Source organism: Ursus maritimus, unplaced genomic scaffold, assembly GCF_017311325.1.
Source record: "Ursus maritimus isolate PB19 unplaced genomic scaffold, ASM1731132v1 scaffold_29, whole genome shotgun sequence".
NCBI classification, from domain to species: Eukaryota; Metazoa; Chordata; class Mammalia; order Carnivora; family Ursidae; genus Ursus; species Ursus maritimus.
In genome coordinates, this window is record NW_024425452.1 from 17,851,936 (window position 1) to 17,873,955 (window position 22,020).

Here is a 22,020-nt window from a genome sequence, read left to right on the forward strand (position 1 = left end):
GGGAGGAAGGGTTTAAGTTTCCTTTTTCTCTGACATTAGACTTTCTACCTGACTCAGCACCGGTTTGGGAAAGCATGAAGCTTAACGCAAACAGATTTGCCAATCACATAAAACATGGCTGACCTCATTACTAAGTGAAACTGGTAGTTTGTGACCCAGGAACAACCATGTCTAAATTTTCACTTGAGGAAAAAAGGAAGAACTAACATCACTGAACAAATGTAAAGGGAGAATGCAAGACAAAGTGAAGTTGCTTTGTGTTTACACATGACCATGCTATTATGAAAAAAGCTATTAATTTTTATTTTTTGTCTGGTAACTAGTGACAGCACCAAATTTTCTCATTTAAATGATATCAATAAAAAATAGATTTGTATCTTCCTCTCCAGTGTTAATACTACTTATTAAATTTTTTTTTCTCACTGCGTTTGCTTGGATTATCCTGACAATGGTAAATAATAGCAGTAAAAGTAGTTAAATTTTCATTAAGTTGTCAAGATTTCATTTTAACTGAAGAGGTTTTGGTGTTTCCCCATTAGGAATAATATATGCTTTTGGTTTTCAGTTTGCCTTAAGTTTTAGTATTTTTATTCAAAATTTAGTTTCTATTTCTGTTTTCTAGTTTCCTTATAAACAATAAAAACAATAAAACAATAAAGCACAGCAGCTGAATTTGGCTGAATGCCTTATCCGTATCTATTGGGTGACATTTCAGTGTCTATTGATATGATCATACATTAATTCACTTTAGTATATTTATGTGATTTTGAATTATATTGATAAATTTCCTGATGTTGAATCATCACCCTTATATTCTCAGAACATATCCAACTGGTCATAATATATATTATTTTGGTACCCTGTTGGAATGTATTTGCTAACACTCAGCCTTTGTTGTTGGTTGTTTTTGCATCTAAAGTCATTTAGTGAGATTGGTCTATACTTTTCTCTTCTAGTACTAAGGTCATGGTGGCTTAACACAGTGAATTGAGAAGCATTCACTTTTTTCTTTGGTTTGGAAAAACATGAGTAAGACAGAAATAGTTTGTTCTTAATAGATAAGATAAAATGCCCGTAAGCACATATCATTGGGGTGACTTTTAAAATAGTAGATATTTTGGGATGCCTGGATGGCTATTCTTAAAAAATTTTTTTTCTTGGTGCGTCTGGGTGGCACAGCGGTTAAGCATCTGCCTTCGGCTCAGGGCGTGATCCCGGCGTTCTGGGATGGAGCCCCACATCAGGCTCCTCCGCTGGAAGCCTGCTTCTCCTTCTCCCACTCCCCCTGTTTGTGTCCCTTCTCTCGCTGGCTGTCTCTCTCTGTCAAAATAAATAAATAAAATCTTAAAAAATTTTTTTTTTCTTTATCATTGCATCCTCATTGCTAGTCCTATTTTTTAACTTTTTACTTTAATCAGACTCTTGAGGAATTATTTTGGTTTTATAAAAAACTGAGGTCTTTTATACTTTATATTTTCTTTACTTTAGTTTCATCAATTGATGAATATGTCTTTTACGAAAAAGAATATAAAGCCCCTAACAAAATGGGGGAGAAAAAGGAAAAATGGTTCACATAGTTATCAGCAATAATATAGGGCATGATGAAGAGCATGAAATTTTTATGAAATATCAGACATTTGTTTAATGTAGGAACAGGAAGGAAAAAAGTGAAAAATAAGAACATAAAAAGGATCTATCAGAAATTAATGCTGAACAATGGCGATAGTCATTGTTCTAAAAAATGGAAAGAAAATATCTAATCCACTTACTTAATGTAAAAAAAATCCTGCTTATAATTACCATATGGGTAAGAAGTGAAGGAGCGATTATAATGGAGTGATTTTCAAAATAGTAACAGAGGGATTAGATTTATTAGGATCCCTATTGCCTGTAGAACGAGAACATATCCCTCAGCATAACTCACAAATGTAATGCAATTCATTCGGCAAATATTTATTAGTCTATTAACACAGTAGGTGAAAATCACAGCACCTAAAAACTCTGAGGGACATGAAGATGAATGAGACATAATCCTTTGCTCTAACTCAGCCTTGTACCATTCTTTGATTTTTTTTAATAAAAAGGATTTTTTTCTCCCTTTACTCCATCCATCCTCACCTTTCAAAACAATAAATCTGAGGGTAAAGATGAGATTTGTTTTGTATTCCCCACAGCATCTGGTGTGATGGCATTCCATCAATTCACATGTGGCATTCAATCGATATTTGTCGACAAAGCTGAACTGACAACAATTTGAAAAAAAATAGAATATTTTATAGGAGAATACCACATCTGAACATACTCTGGAACTGTCATAACTTTCACAGTGACCAGGTGTGTCTGTTTTTCTACTTGCCTACACGTGCACTATCCTCGAGCATCCTGGTTGAATAGAAAACCAGTGCGCAGAGTGATGAGGATTTTCTCTTCTCAGTGGACAATTTTGTTATTGATTTCTTTTGCCTTGCCACATAGACAAAACTTCATTCATCTAAAATGAGGCAGGTTATCTCTGTTTATATGTCCTTCAGTTAGCATTCTGTGAGGTGGACGTGGAAAATGTATGTCCAGACTGTATTCTGAACAAGAAGCAAGAAAGGACGAAAATATAGAGAAATTGTAAGTAACTACAATGCAACCAAATGGCACTCTTACCTTCTGATTAGGCAAAGGGGTGAAGCTAAGGTTGATAATTTAGATAACTGATTTTTCTTGTATTTAACTTTCTATTGAAGTAGAACACAGACAAGTTCACAAATCAAAAATGTAGAGCTCATGAAGTGAACTCGTTATTTCCATGTAACCCTCTTCCAAGTTAAGAATTACTGGATTATGTGTTTGTTAATATTTCATTTAGGACTTTGCATCAATATTCACGACTAGACTGTCATTTTTCTTGCCAAGTTCAATACCTTGATTGTACTTGTCTTATGGAAGAGGTTGAAAGTTTTCCCTCTTGTTTTATTCACTTGAAGAATTTATGTAAAACTGGTGCTATTTTTTCCTTAAATAATCAGGAGAGTTTGTCACTAAAGGCACATGAGTTTTGATTTTCTTAGTTGGAAGATTTTTCTTTAGGAATTTAATTATAAGATGATTCATGTTTGTTATTTCTTCTTATGCTAGTTTTTTTTTTAAGATTTTATTTATTTTTTTGAGAGAGAGAGCATGAGCGAGAGAGCAGAAGCAGAGGGAGAGGGAGAAGCAGGCTCCCCGCTGCACAAGGAGCCTGACGTGGGGCTCAATCCCAGGACCCGGGGATCATGACCTGAGCTGAAGGCAGCCACTTAACTGACTGAGTAACCCAGGCGCCCCTTTTCTTATGCTAGTTTTAACTAATTTTGTTTACTAAGATTTTATGCAGTTTATATAGTTTTTCAAATATATTGACATGAAGTGGTTTGTCACATTCTCCAAATATCTGCATGAATTGAAGTGATGTCTATGTGTTACTGATTAAAAAAGTTTCTCTGACACTTGGAATCCCTGTCTCACATATGTGTCTGGTTCTGATGCTTGCTTCAGATGGTGTTTCTTTTCTTTTCTGTTCTTTTTTTTGTTTTCTTAGTATGCCTTGTAATTTTTTGTTGAAAGCTGGACATAATGTGTCATGTAATAGGCACTAAAGTAAAAAGCTTTTAGTGTGAAGTTTTGTGTTGACCTGGCTAGGAGTTGGGTTTTACCCGATGTTTGCTGAAGCCATAGATGCCAGAGGTTTGGACTTCCTCTCGAGTCCATGTTTGTGTCTCTTTGTTGAGTGTCTGTCCAGAAACAGTGCATCTTGCAGCTCTTTCCGTTGTAGTCCACTGTTGTTACACCGGAGCCTTGCACTTGGGGTGGGAAGGTGATGATTACATTTCAGTCTTTTAGCAGGAGGCTGTGTTCCTGGGCTATGACTTTCAGAAATGGTTTTTTGCTCTTTTTCCCTCCTTAGGTGAGGCAGGGAGGCTAGAGGGGCTGAGGTGGGGAACATGCCGTCTCTCAGGTGCGGTAAAGCTCTGGTAAAGCCTTTCCCCCCCGGAAGGTAGGCCTCCCTTGGCTTTTGTGACACCTTGCTCTCGAGGTTTTCCTGTTCCACCTCTGACCATACCTTTTTAGTCTTCTTTTATTTGCCCCTCTTTCTCCATACCTACATTCTAAATGCTGTAACTCCCAGAATGCAGCTCTACACATTCTCTTCCTAAGTGATTTCATATATTTTTATGAGTTTAAAATGAAATATCCACCACCCCTCTGACATCTTCACTTACATATTCTACAGGCATTTGAAGCAAAACTAAACTGTTTCCATGCCAAGTTTCTTCTTCTCACTTCTCAGTAAAGCCTTCTATTTCAGTCGCTCAATCTAAAAATCTGGCAGCCATTTTTTATTCTTTTTTCCTTTCACCCTCAACACAATCTATCAGTAAGTCTTATGGAAGCTACTTTCAAATAAAACTCGAATCTGGCCAGTTCTTTGCCACCATGCTCAGACAACCTTACTTTTTACATGGATTCTTGCAGTAGCCACCTCTGTCCCCCTTCTTCCATTACTCCCGACCCAAGCAATGGGTTATAAACACAAGTCACTCCCCTCCTTAAACTCATAGCTTTTCATTGGACATTGAAGAAAAAATCCAAACTCATTACTGTGACCTGAAATATGTGGTTTCAGCTTATTTCTCTAAAGTCACTTATGCTACCCTTGCTTTGTCCTTTACACTCTAATTTCAGTGGCCTCCTTAAAGAAGCCCTCCCTGACCACCTGTATGCGCAGGCCCCACTCTGCTGTTTTCATCATGTCATTTGTTTATTTCTTCCACAGCGCCAGTCACAATTTGGAATGATATGTTTATTTATTTACTTTTTTCCTGTCCCCGTTTTGGTTGTTAAGCCTCGCTGAGGAAGGTATGTCTCTTTTGTTTAAAAAGTTTTACCAAGCACCTAGAACAAGCCCGGCACATAATAGGTTCTTAATTAGTATTTGTTAAATGAATAAATTATAGAATGAGTATTCTTACAATTAAAATGACACAATTAAACCATATTTATTACTTCATAATTTTCCAGCTAATTTCTAATACTGAGTTTCTCATTTGGATAACTTTAACTAAAAGTAAAGAATACTGATGTCATATCTAATAAATTTCTGTGCCAATGGGACAAATCATAACTGATAACGAACACATCTTCCCAAGTGCCTGGGTTAGTTTAGATAGCATTTTAATAATATGATAAGACTTGATCAATGACTCATAATTTTATACTAGACCTATTGTTCCTAAGAAGATAGTTATTACAGTCTCTGCTAAAATAATCAGTAATCACTTCCATGATTAGATTTTGCTTTAAGTACAGTGTAACCGAATCTGTGATTGAGACGGTATTTGTGGGATTCAGAATAACATAGAAGTTAAGAGCACAGCTCTGCCACTGAGCAGCCATTCCTCGTACTGGTTCTTTACCTTCCGTAATTTTCAGTGTTCTCATCTATAAGATGGGGATGATCATAATAGCTGCCCTTTGTGCTCTTCTGGGGATTAAATGAGATATCATATAGAAAGCACTTAGAACAGTGTCTTCATCGCAAGTGTCAAATACCTGCCAACTCTGATTGGCTGTTTCATAATGAACCATAATGAAGGAGGCACAAAATCAGCAGGAGTAACTCATAATTGATTTTCCCTATTCTCTCTCTCTCTCTCTTTTTAAAAAGATTTTATTTATTTGACAGAGAGAGACAGCCAGCCAGAGAGGGAACACAGGCAGGGGGAGTGGGAGAGGAAGAAGCAGGCTCCCAGCAGAGGAGCTTGATGTGGGGCTCGATCCCAGAACGCCGGGATCACGCCCTGAGCCGAAGGCAGATGCTTAATGACTGAGCCACCCAGGCGCCCCTTGAGCCACCCAGACACCCTGATTTTCCCTATTCTCAATCTAAGGGTTCTGATTGGAATAAAATAATTGAAGAAGAGGAGGACAGTCTATTCAGCTCCTTTATTAGCTGAGGAAGAAAGTGAAGTGCAGGGAGGTCAAGTGACTTGTTGGAGGTCACACAGCTGGTTGTGTCACATTTTGGACCGGAATCTGGGCTCTGTTCTCCAGGGTAGGGCCTTCCCATCATACAGCACTAATAGCTCGATACTGCCAACTTCAGCTTCATCATCTATAAAGTGATGTAAAGACTTGTTAGTGAATAAAACAGTATCTATGGGGTGCCTGGGTGGCTCAGTCAGTTAAACGTCTGCCTTCAGCTCAGGTCATGGTCTCAGGGTCCTGGGATCGAGCCTGGTGTTGGGCTCTCTGCTCAGCGGGGAGCCTGCTTCTCCCTCTCCCACCGTGCTCTCTCTTTCTCAAATAAATAAAATCTTTTAAAAAAAATAAAACAGTATCTCTTTGAGTTTGCTGAAGCAATGAAGTTCATTAATTACAGCATGCAGACGTTAAAGGGTTGGCAAGATGCAGCACCCCACTCTACTCTGGAGAAGAAAGGGTGAAAAAAAAAATGTGTTGTTCTTTCTGTGTCTAAGAATGCTCCGAGCAACACTTCTTTTCAATCTTACCAAGTAGCACATTTGGGATATAATCATTTCTAAGTTCGTTCTTACAAAAGCTGCTTCTCTGGAAATAGGCTTTTGTCAAGGGGATTTTTTTTTTAATCAAGTTATAATTAGACTTTGCTTAATACACCCATAAATTTAGAGCCCTTTGTGTATTGCACAGGTGTTCTGATACTCTCTTATTCCAACAGGGCAAGTGTTGAATAACCAGGAAAGCTTTTAGATGTTGGCAAAGAGGCACCTTAAGTCCTTTGATTTGCAGGATGGGAAATTGTGGAAGTGCCTAATTATCATAACATGTGGGAGAGGTGGCTGTTGAGGCTTTCCATTTCCTTTTGCCACGCTGATTTAGACTAAGATTCAGTAGCTCGAAATCCAGGACCCTAAAGATGCACTTTCCCCAAAGGTATTTGTTTCTTACAAGTAATGGAGGGGAGAGATATAACGGAGGCAGGAAGCAGGTGACGCCGCAAGGGGGTTTTATAATTCACAGACAAAAAGATCTCTGAAATATATAATTCTTAAACATTCTCTTTGTAAAGTTTACACAGAAAAACTAACTTAAAAGGCTGTGAATACGGCTAACTCAGGAAAAATCGACTCCACCATGGTTAAGATAGCAACTCTGACGAGTACTTAGGGGACGCATTCAGCAGGGCAGCCAGAGTGATATTCCTGCAGGAAAGCCCCCTTCGGTGGTGGCTGTCAGCAAGGTGTGCGTTAAGCCATCTACCTGGAGACAGACGGGATACACTCCAACAAGCAGAATTATCAACCACTCACTCTGATGACAACTTTTCTTTCTCTAGAGCTTAAAGTCTTGGGGGCAGAAAAAGTCATACTTTAACAATTTCAAATTGATTTAATACACAGGAATAAAAAAAAGATGAGATTCAAAAATACCCTTGGCCCCTTTGGAATGGCAAAGAGAATTACGAAATGTCATTTTGGAGACTGAATCATTAGGTGCAATATTTAGATCTGCCCTCTGGAAAAGACTGGATGTTCCTTGCCAGGTGTCAAGTCATGGATGCAAATTGAAATGGGCAGTAAAATGCTGACTTTCAAAGAGCCCTATTAACTTTACAAGGCACTAGTTACGCTCTTAAGTTACTGAGAACAGCAGAGTCAGGGAAGAGTTAATTCGCTTCCCACAAATCCCTTACTCAGGACCAACGTGCTTTCATTAGAACAAGGGAATTAAAAATACACCTATACTTGTCTATTGCTTAGCCGATAGGAAGAAAACCTTAATTTATAACAGAATAATAGGTGACCTTTTGCAAGATATTCTTTGCTCTTCAAATTTTGAAATTTCAGAAATGAGTATGAAGCCCAGTTCTTAGTAATCCCTATAACACTATCTAGATATAAAAATAAAGACTCAAATAGCCCTTCGGGAATTATGGTTCACATTAAGCGCTTCCAGCATTTTGAGACATGAGCTGTACTATTGATATTGCATGTGTAGAACTCCCTTTTGTAGTTCACATTCACATTCACATTCACATTCAGGGTTTATAATATCATCATTACAGCCAAACTGGGATCATGACCTGATTATCTAAGACTGCTTACCCTTACCTTTGGATTTATCCTTTATTTCTCAAGGGTAAGGGATATGATAAAGCCAGGGAAGGCATATGGAACGCTCAGTATTGTGGAAAGCATGTCTATGTTGGATACATTGGATAATCTTAATGCAACATAGGTACATATGAAGTCAGGCTTTGTTTACAAACTATAATTAATTTTCAGAAATATTATCTTTCTCCATTTTTTTTCATTATTCTCCCATTTTATCTTTGTTTCACAAAAGCATCATGACAGGAATCCCAGAACTCTTTTGCCAAGTCTTTTAATCATAGACATGGGTCATTGGAGCATTGAAATGATCAATTTAATGATTTTGACTAATCAATTTTACACTAATTGATACACTTTCTAAAAATGCTCCTTTGATGGATTAATGTTTTCCTCTAAGAAATGGTTTATCTGTCTGAGTTGACAAAATGATACATCTAAAAGTGTCAGTCTTTTCAGGTTAGTTGTTCTTATCAAATATGTGAAATATAATTTGCATCTCCCCCATTGGATGAGTGGGAATTCATATTAACTGATCATGTGGTTCCTTATTAAAGTTGAGTACTTTTCAGGACACTTAAAGTATTGAAGGGTCATCATTTGCTAAAAGTACATAGAAAAAAAAGGCAAGTATCAATCATCTGACTCATTGAGAAAAATCAAGACAAAACAAAACCCTAACTGATAAATGCGTAGTATAATTGTGAGCCCTATTTATTTTTTATTAAATTTGCAATGCAGAAAAAGGAGATGTAGCCCCCACTTACACTTATCCTGCGTAGTTGAGGTCTCAGTGGCCTTATGTGACTCTTCCTGTCCAGGAATGCCTACCTCAAATGAGCATATTTCTATAAAATGGCCATATGACATTTAATCCTTGACTTTCTACGATGGGATTGCTGCTGGTATTAGCAGAGGCACTTGTCACTCTACTCCTGCGTCCGTAGTCCTCTTGCTGTCTTCTCCACAGCTCAGTTAGCATGAGCTAAGAGAATGCAAGTTTAAGTAAATGTAATTGTATTGGGGTAAGTGGGTGGTTTTAATGTACTTTAAAAACATAAGCACCTCTTGAATATGCCACTCCATTGTTTCCTCTAACAATATCAACCAGCTGGAAATAGATAATAAATGGTCCATATTCTATATCCTATATATTCCAACCATAATTTGAAATAAGATTCTCTAAATTCTTTGAAATCAACATAACTAATAAAAAATCTCAGGCCATGTTTGAAAGGGAGTGGTCTAAATGAGTGCTCTCTAAACTTTTTCAGATCATGGCCCATATATGTTGTTTATTTAAAACTGTTATTGGTGTATTAATACATTAATATAATATGGACATCATAAAACTCAAAAGTAGAAATTAAAAGATTGAGGCAAAAAAGAGAACTGACATTTTCTTCAAATACCACAGTGGAGTGTACATATACCACTACAGGAAATACTGCAGTGCATTCTGTGAAAGGCTTGTTCTGTGAGAAAGAAGAGCTCCTTGGCTTAACGCTGGGTCATTTTGGGACTTCTCAGAATTTTCACTGTGCTACTGATGTAGGAAAGACATTAGGGTTCGAAGCCAACGGGTAAGAAAGAATTCTTGAGATGTCTTTGGTGCAAAAAGGTGATTTTATTAAAGCATGGGGACAGGACCCATGGGCAGAAAGAGCTGCACTGGGGTCATGAGGAGTGGCTCATTATATACTTTCAAGTTGGGAGGGGGTTAGGGATAGCATAAGTCTCTAAGGAATTTTGGAAGCAAGGTTTCCAGGACCTTGAGGGGGCTAGCTATTGTTGGGAAAAGGTCATTTATTACCGTCTAATAAACCTTTAGACGTGAGACCCTTTAGATGTATATCAGTGGGTCATATGCTTGGGGGATGATTGCCAACATGTATCTTGGGGAGTAGAGATAAAGGACATTTCCAAAGGTATTTTTATATGTTAAAGTAGACTTGCAGGATCCTGGGGGTCAGGCTAAGATTGCCTTTTGCCCTTAGTGAATTATTAACATCGAGGCAGTTGAGTCCCTAGAAGAATGTCCCTCTGCCTGTTTCAAGGACTTGTCAGTGGGTTATAGGTAGAAAGGAAATTTAATTTTTCTTTTGCCTTTGTTTCCCACATCACTACTATACACTTGGATTCCTAAAAGGCGAGCAGAGTACTATACAATATTTTTTAAAAAGGCTGAAGTCAGAGAGACCTGGGTTCCAGATTTACCCACCATTCACAAACTGTTTTACTTTTGACTGATTATTTAAATCCTCTGATCCTTAGTTTCCCTATCTGCGCAATGGAAATAATGACATACTTCATTGGGTTATTACGCAGATCATGTAGGAAGATGAATGTAAAGTACTTAGCTGAGGGTCTGGCATATAGTGAGCACTCAGTAGATGTGAGTTCATCTCAATGCACTCTTTTTTATGGCACTAGTGTGCTGTGAAACACACTTTTGGAAATGTTCCAAATTGGATAGATGATTCACTCATTAACTGTTTTATTAGTTTACTTTTTCAATTTGACAAATACTTGCTGACTAGCCCCTAACAGTCATAGCCATAGTAGTAGGCTCAGGGTAGCAGCTTAGATGAAGATTTTGAAGAACTCTGAGATTATTTTCAATTCAGCCAAAACATGAGAGCCTCCCATGTGTCAAGCAACACTGGCTGCCCCACAGATATGGTGATGGCCAAGGCGGATGTGACAGCTACCTTCACAGAGCTGACTGTCTGAGGGAAGGACTGATGTGATAAATGGCCAACATTTAAAAGAAAAATACAAAATAGTATGAATGAGCTGCCAGAGGGTGGACTGGGGGGGCAGGATTGGGGAGGGGGGAGGGGTCTGCCCATGTCAGGCTTGCACTTTATCTTAAGCAGTTCTTACCTCATCCTAAGAGGCATAGGAAGACATTTTCAAGCACAAAGTCATGGAATGACAAAATATTCGAAAAGACAACTTGAGCGTGTCAGTGGAAATAAACAAAAAACTCCTTGAACTGAATAACTCCTAATCATTGTATGGAATGGTAGGCAATTTACATCACACACAGGCATCTCCATCCCTGTTTATTTCATTCCTAGCAATCAATAAATTCCATTGCCTGTTCATAAAATGTTGACTTTATAGTCTTTCATGTGGCATAAATTTACCCAGACTCTAATCAATTTTCCATTTCTGTGAAGAATTTTTTACTGTACAACAACTGTGTTTGTGTTTTCCATTGCTTGGTAACTGGCAGGTGCACCACATTAGCACAGCTCTTAAACTGACCAAGCATAACCTGCTAGGTGTGGTAGGATCTGACAGTATTCATTTGATACCAAAAAATGGACTCTTTGTGGGAGGGCCTGGACTGACAGACCTGCAAAGTTCAATTCTCTGGTGAGCTATGGATAAACTGCAGAGGTTTCCATTTCCACAAATGTCTACAAAATCAACCTGCCATAAATATATTCAGGAGAGACAATTCTACTCCTGTGCATAGTCTATCCATTTTAAAGACATTTTTAATAAGCAAGAAATGCTTGTGTGGGGAGGGAGAATTCCGTGAGGTTGCTAAACAATGACAGAGTGCTGGAATGAACAAAAGGAACATTTGGCCTTTACAGTTTAGTGTCCTACTGACAGTGTTCCAGAGGCAAACAGTTAGTAAGAGTTTAATAGTGAATATTCTTTGTTCTCTGTTTAAAAAGCAGACAATAATAGCTGCATGCCTTCCTAGGAATTTAGATGTGAAAATCTACAAACTAATTTGATTTTTCATTTAGTGTAATTATTAGAAATTGGCTCATGGGGGTACTTCTAAAATAAGAGGTAATGTTTTATAAGTAAGATCTAAAATTTGCTTTCTTATTATTTTTCTAATTTGCAAAAATATTTTCATTTTGTTGCTTACTTTGATTTTTTTTTACAATATCGGAATAATGTTCATACCACACTTTTATTGGTTTGCAAAATATATTTTATAAAGTTCTAATTTATTAAATCTTTTAGGCTGAAAGAAGAGAAATAAGATACAAGAAATCCTGTATTTTCTTCTCTCTTTGAGAAGGAATCTAAGGGCTTATGAATCAAATCAGGAATATTTGAGAAAACATATCAGGATATAAAGTTCAGGGAAACCTTGGCACTGACTGTATCGGTAAATATTAGGTTTAGCCATATATAGCAGATAACGTATAACAAAATAACAGAGGTTTAAGCAAAACAGGTTATTTCTCCCTCATTAATAAAAAGGGTGATGTTGGACAATCCCTGAATCATACGGTGTTTCTAGAGTTATCTGGGACTTAATTAAGCTTTTCCATTTTTTGCTTCACCATCCTAGCATGCATCTTCCATTCTCAAGGTTGCTTTATGATCCAAGATGACTTCTGGAATTCGAGTCATCCGGTACACATTCTAGGCTTACAGCGAAACTAAAAAAGAAGAAAGGGTGGGGGTCATGCCACTCTTTAGGAGTTTTCCTGGAGGCCAGTACAATTCTCTAACACTTCTGCTTATATCCACTTGTCATAATTGAGTCCCACGGCTGCACTGTTTTAAGGGAGGCTGGGACATTTGAGCTGGGCACATTACTGCCCCCAATACACTCAGGGATGTATAAATAAAAAGGAGAGAATATATTGGTCAAGCAACTGGCAGACTCTGCCAGAACTAATATAATTCCCCAAGACAAATACCTTACTATCTTGTTTTTAATAGGGGTGTGTGGTGTGTGTGTGTGTGTGTGTGTGTGTGTGCGTGCATATATAACTAAATCCAACATCGCTCACTGGTAGGAAGCATAATGCCATTAGAGAAAGATGACAGAAGTAACTATAGACACCTAAGGAAAGACTTGCACCAGAAAATCTTTCCCAGATGCGCGCGCGCGCACACACACACACACACACACACACACACACAGAGGCTCATTTGCTTATGAACACAAAGTACCGGCAATGATTATTGGAACAATAACCGTAACTTTGCTCTGTGGGGACTGCCACTTGCACAAATGGGAAAAAAGGTGTTAATTCAATGCAGTGGGTTCGATTGCAGGAGTCCATCAAAGCTGTTTTTCAAGAACATTTCAGTGTACAATAGTACATGTATTTATTTTAAGTGCTGCCTTTTTAGATGTGCCAATCTATCTTTTTTTCCTTACAAATGCTGAAATAGAAAAAATAGGTGAAAGGCAGGAGGTGTGAGCAAAAGGAGAGGCAATTCCCTCAGTTCTTAAGGAAGAAAAAAATGCAGGACACTCAAAGAAAGGTCGCCTTCGACCCAGGGCAAGAGGAATCCCTTTCCTGAGTGCTTTCTTGTGTGGCCACAAACGCCCCTGTCTCCTTGCTCCCCTCTGGGATCAGGCCTGATCTTTTAACATTTCTTTGTAACCAGGAGCTGGAAAATAAGAGAATTAACACATGGAGGGAAATGAAGGATATTGAGATGGGTTGAACAGCAGGGTAATCAAACAGCTGTTGGGTCGGAGAGAAAAAAGCTGGAGCATATCAGAGTGGATGCTATCAAAAGAGTTACGAGCTTACATGACAGAAAATTACATGTACTTGAAATATGCCATTACAAAATGCCAGCCTGACATTAAGCTGCTTTATAGACGTCTCATGTCCTCAAATAGCCTGGTGATTATCTGTATCCCTGCAGCGCTGCTTTCCTACCTGACTTTGTAATACCCTGGCTTGTCTCTAATCACTGCAAAGAGTGTCACCAAGTTAGAAAAATTCTTAAAAGGAAATTAATTTTGATTTCCTTTGACATCCTAGAGAGTTTTCTTTCTAGCTAGGATGGAGATCCAGCCTTCTTTCCCACAACGACGAGATGTGGCAGTTCTCTCTGTGGGTCAGAATCCTGGCTTGTCAAGCTCTTAAAAAAACAAAAGCATTGTCTATGTGTCCAGTGATGTGTTAAGCAATTTACATGAGTCATCTCATTTAATTCTCATGAACTCTGTAAGTTAGGTTCTATTATTAGACTCTTTGAAGTTGCAGCACAGAGAGACCAAGTGACTTGCCCAAGGTCACTCCGCAGGCTCCTCAGCGCGGAGAGTGGGGATTTTAACCCAACCACGCTGATTCTAGGTCTCAGTCTGCATGTTTCACTACTTTCTTCAAAAGTTCTGTTCCATTGACAGGTGCAGGCTGGGAGGATAAGGTAAATTAAGACATATTTTTAGAAAGGACACAGCTGGCAAGAGACAAGATAAAGCGTCCCCCCTTTGTCTTTAAAATGATGTGGTTAAGAAAACAAGAAGAGCTTATGCCTGCATAGGAGGCAACAGGAAGTGTGACTGAGGAGCACAAATGTGGAAAGTAAAGCACTTTACGAAGGACGCAGCTGTGAATTTTCCATTTGCAGTGTTTGTTTATTTTGGCTCCTGTCATCACTGCCATGATTGCCCCGGGATGAATTCCCCAGTGGAAACATCAACAAGGTAGGAAACGTCATAAGTCTATTTCCTATTATCCCCCAGAGAATACATTAGTATGGTAGATATGGCTATGATCTGAAAGATAAGTGCTATGTAGCAAATACAACTGCTGATAAAACTAGTTGATTTTCCATCCTCTGGTATTAACAAAGAGGCAAAGATAAAAAAGGGAGTTTGGGATCTTATTCTGTGCCTTTTCTCACGTGTAGTTGCAATTGGGCAACGACTATGCTTATCGGTTTGCTCTGTGCTTTTCTCTATCGAATAGATATATACTCAGTATGTTCTAGAGAATCTCCCGGAGGCCAGACTGGTGACAGTGAATGGTCCAAGAAATGATATAGGGCACTACCTCACACCAGATTGGGGGAGTAAAGAAAGCCTTGATGCTTGCTGGGTGCTCCTGAAGGGAGTGGGCGTTTTTGTGATTGCTAAGGAATGTTGATATGTTAAGATCTCCTTCCTCTCCTTCCAGCTTCTCTGGTGCTTTTGCTTGCCCGGGATGCCTGCAAAAGCTTTCACTGTTGCTAGTTCTGTAGGGCAATGTAGAAGTGTGGAAAAGTTAAGGTTCCATAGGGCAACCCTCAATCAAAAGGAACCATGAGTCGATGGTTAAATGCTTCTCTCCTTTGTCCCTTGGACAGGCAATTCCCAGAATCGTTCTATACATTTCCTCATAACATCAGACAATGTTGTCATTTTAGACGGTTCCTCATAAGGTCTCAGTAGAATCAAGTACAGTTATCCACGCTTCAACCCCATAACACACCTTTCGTATTGACTTTCTCCCCTTTCCTGTCTTATTCCATCCAAGGCTTCACTACACTTCCGTTTCTTGAGATTGTTTCCAAAATAAACTACGTCAGTGCAATTCTTTGATGGGGGATCTAGGCTAAGACAATGCAACATCACCAAAGGAGCAATATTTATGGCCTGAAATGTGTGTGGGGGGTGTTGGTCTGGGGATGGTATTGGCATTTCACATGGCATTCTCTACTTTAGCAGATCCCTGAATAGTGGAATCCTGGTCCTCAGCTTTCTTCTCCTCTTTGGCTACACTTTCTCCTTAGACAATCTCCGGTTCTTTGGAGAAGAACCACCACCCCTACCTTGATGACTCTCTGAATTGTATCTTTAATCACGGCCTCTCCCATGAGTTCGAGCATCATGTACCCATTTGCCTACATATCTTCTCCATTTGGATACCTACCAGGCATATCTCCCTTCACATGTACACAAGGAAATTCTTGTTTACCTCCCAATAATGCCCTATAAAAACCCTGTTATGCTCCTAATTCTCCTCATGGCACCACAATCTACCCATAGACCAAACAAATAAAATAAAGAAATCTGGATGTTGATTCAGCTCTTCTCACATACAACCCAGAAAGTTCTGTCAATTCCATCTCCAGAACAGATCTCAAGTTTATCCACTTATTTCCATCTCCACTGCCATCTCCCTGGTTTTAGGCAAAATTATCTTTTGTTAGGGTCACTGACAAAAGCCTTCTAAAATCGATTACTGCAGTCAGAATGGTTTAAACAAGGACATATACACCCCTTGCCTCTTTAAAACCTTCCAATGGCTCCTTAAGGCACTGACAAATAAGTCTAAAACCTTCCCATGTGCCTAAGAACCCTTATGATGTAGGCCCTGTCATGTCAGATATGGTTTTCGCCCTTGCTCCCTTATGCTTTGCTAGAGTAGCACATTTTATTCTTCAAAAAGCCCACGTTCCACCTTTTGTCAGTCTTTCATTTTTTTCTGAAACTTCTGCTTGAATAGTTGTTTTCTTGGTTTCATGTGTCATATTTCTTATTCTTTAGGCTTTAGCACAAATCTGTATTCTCCTATAGTCATTCTTGTCATGAGCTCCTGTCACGCTAGTTACTCCCTACACTCCTTGTTTATTTCCTTCATAATTCTTTTCATAAACTGTATACTGTGTTTTGAGCCATTTTTATTTCCTTTTGATCTTCTCCGTTAGAAGGTTAGCTCTACGAGGGTAGGAATCTCAAATTGTTTTGGCACTTTCATGGAATATATTAATGGAAGGGTTATTTTGAGAAATTCCTCTGGATGGGTGCATGTAGGAATTTCTTCTTATCTACAATGAAACGAAGAATCTAATAAATTTTGTTTAACATTTCCTGTCTCAATAATCTATAAATCTCTGCATCTCTGGAGGCCTGATAAGACCATGAGATGGGAGTAAACATTTTTTTTTTTTGTAAATGTGAAGATGTTCTTATAAATCTTCATTTCTTGGGGCGCCTGGGTGGCTCAGTCAGGTAAGCGTCTGACTCTTGATCTCAGCTTGGGTCTTGATCTCAAGATTGTGAGTTCAAGCCCCTCATTGGGCTCCATGCTGATTACGGAGACTACTTAAAAAAAAAATCTTTATTTCTTACTTCATGTGATCAGTCTGATTTTCAACTAGGAAGCAAAACTGATGATTCACCCTTTAGTAATCAATTTTTTTGTGACCAACTGCATTTTTCAATAGCTTTTACCTCGACAGAATGAATGGTCCTGTTTTTATCGGAAAGGACAAAACTTCAATCCCATCTGGTGTATGATGCCTTTTATTAGAAAAGTGACTTGGCTAACTTCTACTATAACCCCGCCCCACAAAGAATGAAACACACAGTACTCTTAACTCCCCCTCCCGAACTACACATAAATCCATTGTCTCAATTTCCTTAAAGCTATATACACCAAAAATTTCAATACCTTTTAGTCACAAATTCTTCTTTATTCTAGTTTCAATTTTCATACCTGTTATGTCAGGGGGTGGTGCTCCAGCTTTTTGATGAGTCAGCACAGGTTAGATGTGGTTGATTTTGCACCTGGGGCCTAGTGACCTGTGCTCACTTTGATAACCTTATTCTAGAATTTGGTAACAAACACCACTAACACCAAAGGGGTAAACTCTTTTTTTGTTTTTAAAGATTTTATTTATTTATTCGACAGAGAGAGAGACAGCCAGCGAGAGAGGGAACACAAGCAGGGGGAGTGGAAGAGGGAGAAGCAGGCTCCCAGTAGAGCAGGGAGCCCAATGCGGGGCTTGATCCCAGGACCCTGGGTTCACGCCCTGAGCTGAAGGCAGACGCTTAATGACAGAGCCGCCCAGGCGCCCCGTAAACTGTTTCTATGGTGACGGACACCTGAGTAGCTCAGTTGGTTGAGCATCTGACTCTTGATTTCGGCTCAGATCATGGTCTCAGGGCTGTGAGACAAAGCCCCTAGATGGCCTCAATGCTCAGCAGGGAGTCTGCTTGGGATTCCCTCTTTCTCTCCCTCTGCCCCTCCCCCTCCTTCAAATAAATAAATAAATCTTTAAAAAAAATTTAAAAAATTTTTACGGTGAAAATAAAAATGAAACAAGTCCGTCCAGCCCTGAGTCGATAAAATGTTAATACCAAATACTTTAAATTGTTTCTGGAAATATTATAGACATATTTATTTCTGTATATCAAAGCTAATATTACATTCTTAGGCCAAGTTGCTTCTTAAACAATCTTCTATTACAGCATCTTGTACCTTTTTGTAATTTAGGATTTCCGCATCCTAGATTTTCCTAAGGAGACGTATATGGATATTATTTGTGATTTTGTTTCTTGCTGTATAATAGTCGTGTCATAGGTTTTGTTATCTTTAAACAAAAAAGAAACTGGTTTACAATACATAGATATGTTAATATTGTATCCTCAGTTTGCCAAAATGAGATAAAATATTTTGATTTTATGTATTGCATCTGATTTTCCTTGTTACTCTCTGAGCATTAGAATGACTTTGAGATTTTATAATACTGAGATTTTCTATAGTATAACCTTAGGGTAAACTCATTACCCCCTTTGTAATTACATGACGGCTGTGAGAAATACCTGCTCAGTGATCAGTCTCATCAGTAGGTCTTGTCTCGATTGACTTGAAAAGAACCAAGAAAGGATTAGACATATTTGATCAGTCAGGTGCTGTCCTTGATTCCTTTGAGTGACTTCTCTACTCCTCACCCCCTTTTGCCCGTGCACCATGCTTATTAATCACATGATCTTACCGTCTGGGCAGAGAAGTCCAGACCCCCTGCACGGGCAGAGGCAGACGGTATCTGTCCTGGATTTCGGCACACAGGTGGCATCGTTCCCACACGGGCTGTTTTCACAGGTTGCAAACTGGCACATCTTGCCTTCGCACGGCCTCGGACACTCACAAAACCAGTTTCCATGATCACTGAGAAGGGAAAAGGAATGATGAAACCCATGAGAAAACAATTGATCTTTTACACACAGGCACACATACACACACAAATAAAATGAAACTTGCAGCTTGTCTTCTCCCTTTCTCTTTCTGTGTTTTTCAACTTTGAAGTATTTCTGGCTGTCTACTTCACACTGAAAGCAGACTGGCAGCTTTATAGTTTGCCTGCAGCCATGAATTCTATTTTAAGCCATCTATTTTTATTTTTGATTTATCTCACCTTTTATTTCACACTAGGTGCCTTTTTAGGGCTCATTAAATATGTGTGGTGCTGCCTCAGTAAAGTGCTTCAAATGTCTTGAGAAGAAAACATCTCAGGAGCAACACTCAGAGGAGAGATTCAAGCTGGGGATAAACTTCTTCCACTGAGGACAAAGTCCTCCAAGAGCCACCCCTGAGGTAACCAGAAAGAAAAGCACCGTGGGGAGCTGTAATGACCCAACACCTCCCCCCCCACTTCAAATACAGGTGGGTGGCCCCAGGCTGAGAGTGTCTGTGAGGGCAGAGCTGAAAAGTATGCTCACCTGAAGGTAAGCCTTCTCCAGAGGGGAACGTGACTGGGAGTCTGGTGTTCCTGCCTTCCCTGCATCTATTTCCCCCCTTTTAAAGTAAAGGTAGCCCTAGCTTGTCTTTGCAGACTCACTCCTCCACCATTCTTGGCACCCCATGACCTGGTAGCTGCTGGTGGGTTTGCCCACTCAGAGGGGAGAGCCTGGCAGAGAACAGATGATCGATGCCTCGTGGTGCAAGTGGAAGGGACTGGGGCAGATAGATAGATGGTTGATGATGTTGTTTGGGTACTAGATCCAACCATTACTCTGCAGTTACATGGACCAGTGGATTTAACCCCTTTTTGGTCTTCACGCCAGTCCGAATGGGGGTTTTGTCACTTGGCAGTTAAATGAATTCTATTTAATATTAATGCCCTTCCCTTCCCTTTTTTCCCCTTTATTGCTTTAGCCCACACACCCTGCCATGTATGAATCTTTAGTTTTTTCCCTCTGCTTACATCTTATCTTCTAAACATGACTGTTAACGCTTAAGGACAGGTGCCAGGACCGTCCCCCAGATTAGTATGCCAGCATCTTTTGTTTCATGACTCAGCTTCCCAATCTACTTGCAGATCTTGCCCATACCAGGGAATTTTCCTCTTGTCCTTCTCATCTTTCTGGTCTCTTCATATCCTCTTTCCATTTTTACCCCCCTTAGTCCAAAATAAATTTACTTGCAGGAAAGTATCATACTAATGAATACCCAATTTTGAAATCTGAAGCGGTTCCCTTTCCAAAAATGTCCATACTTTCCTATTAATTCTCTATGTTAATGGGATGAAGCACTCTTGAGAGAATTTATGTATCAGATAGCAGGTAAATCTAGCTTTGGTGGGTGAGGCTTTGAGACCCTCAGATTTTGTTGACACATAAGGTGCTGAACGTGAGTGACCAGTAATTTACTCATTTGGTAACGTCCATGGCAACTTGCATAGTGTTCTACACTTAGTACACAGAGAATCTCACAGGTTTTCAGAGATGGGAAAAAAATTTAGGATCAATATCACTAAGATGGTTATAAAGCACCCTAAACAAATTCTTTTGGTTTGGGGATTACAAACCAGAATTTTGAGGACCCTTGAGCCAACGCTGTTCCTTCTTGCCTGAGAATAGTGGCAAAAGCATGGCCAGACTATCGGGCAGGGACAGAGAGATACCTTCTGGTGTGACTTAAAGTGTTAGGTAGGAACTTAATGTTTGGGGCCATGGATAAATCCCATGTAATTTCACCTCCACTCACTTAACTTGGAATTGAAAGCTCAGTATTAAGCATCTGTATTCTGGGATAAAGTCCTGGAGAGTAAGACTCTTGAATGCGGCATTCTGGAAGGACCAAATTCATCTTTTTATAGTAAAGGAGAATGCCACATATATGAAAGTCAAACGAATCTAAATATTGATTGATTTAAGTGCTTGAATCATGTAGACCTAACCAGATTTGAAATGTAGGAAAGATGCTTTTCTGTTACAAACTGAGGAAAGCACTAATTTTAATCATGTCCTATTGATCAATCAAGGCTCATTTCCTTTTTGCTTTCATCAGGTGTTGGAAGAAGTTGGTTGTTATAAATTCATGCGGAGATGACTAACCGCATACATCTGTACGTCAGCAGGCAGCTAGAGCAGAGAGAGACATGGAAATTCTATAGAAAATGCTGCATGAAAGGGGAAGAGCACCTCATCTGGCTGACCGGGAGCAAGTGCCCAGAGCCATCTTGTCCATCTTGATATTCCACTAGAAGCAGTGCATCAGCCAACTAAAATTTTGCCAGATGATGATGCCTCGATATATTTCACTTCAATTGCACCTTCGAGTTCCAAAATATTTCCTGGAGTGCCAGATATTTCACTGGTAGTTTTCATAAAATCTATTTTTGCTACCAGCTGTACTACTTGGACCTAAAGGTTTCTCCTATTCGGATCTTGCTAAAGATTGCATTACTAAATCCCAACTTCTTCAAGTTGTCTGTGTTTGCTGTCACTCAACTCAAATGACACCTCTCCACACCCCGAAGTAAATGGCAGTGTTGTCCAGGAAAGTAAGCGCCCCGAGGCTGAAGGACCTTGGTAACAGTCTATGTTTGGAAACAATGATTAACACGATGTCACCTTCCTTGACCCAATTTTCTTTCAACGTTGCAACATCACTGTGAGTGTACTGGACACTGTCTAATTAGTTATGGGAGAACATATTTACATGCAGTCCACTTTTTTAATTTGAAAAAATTGTAAAAATCTTATCCTTCACAGACCTGGGAACAATATAGAAAGCTGTTTTGCAAATCTTCCTCTAAGGAAGTCAGGGCACTTTTCTGAATTAAAAGTATGTCTGGGAAAGAACCCAGGTATCGGCGAAGTTCTTACCTGTAAACCATAATACCATATTTACTGCCAATTGCTGTCAACCAGTGTTGGCTGTGCACGTATGTCAGGGACAGAGCCATGTGCTATGGAATCAATGACTTGCTTTTGCTCTTGTTTGGGAAGACAGTATAAGTGCATGAACTAATCTTCGTAAGACACAGCCTAAGTATGTGAAAAGGGAATTTGGGCAGTAGGCAAGGATTTTAAGACCTTAGCTGTGTGATACGTGGATTCAAATGCCAGTAACTTCTAAAAGCTGCTCTGAGGCCTGGCACCACAGAATGTTAC

The 22,020-nt window shown here is 39.3% G+C and overlaps 1 protein-coding gene across 1 annotated transcript in view; it reads right to left on the reverse strand.

Moving 5' to 3' along the window:
• The window catches only part of EYS (eyes shut homolog), a 1,466,842-nt gene that overhangs the window by 90,084 nt on the left and 1,354,738 nt on the right, over nucleotides 1–22,020 (reverse strand). The window contains 1 exon segment of the mRNA XM_008684895.2: nucleotides 18,618–18,790. Coding sequence (XP_008683117.2) covers nucleotides 18,618–18,790 — 173 coding nt within the window.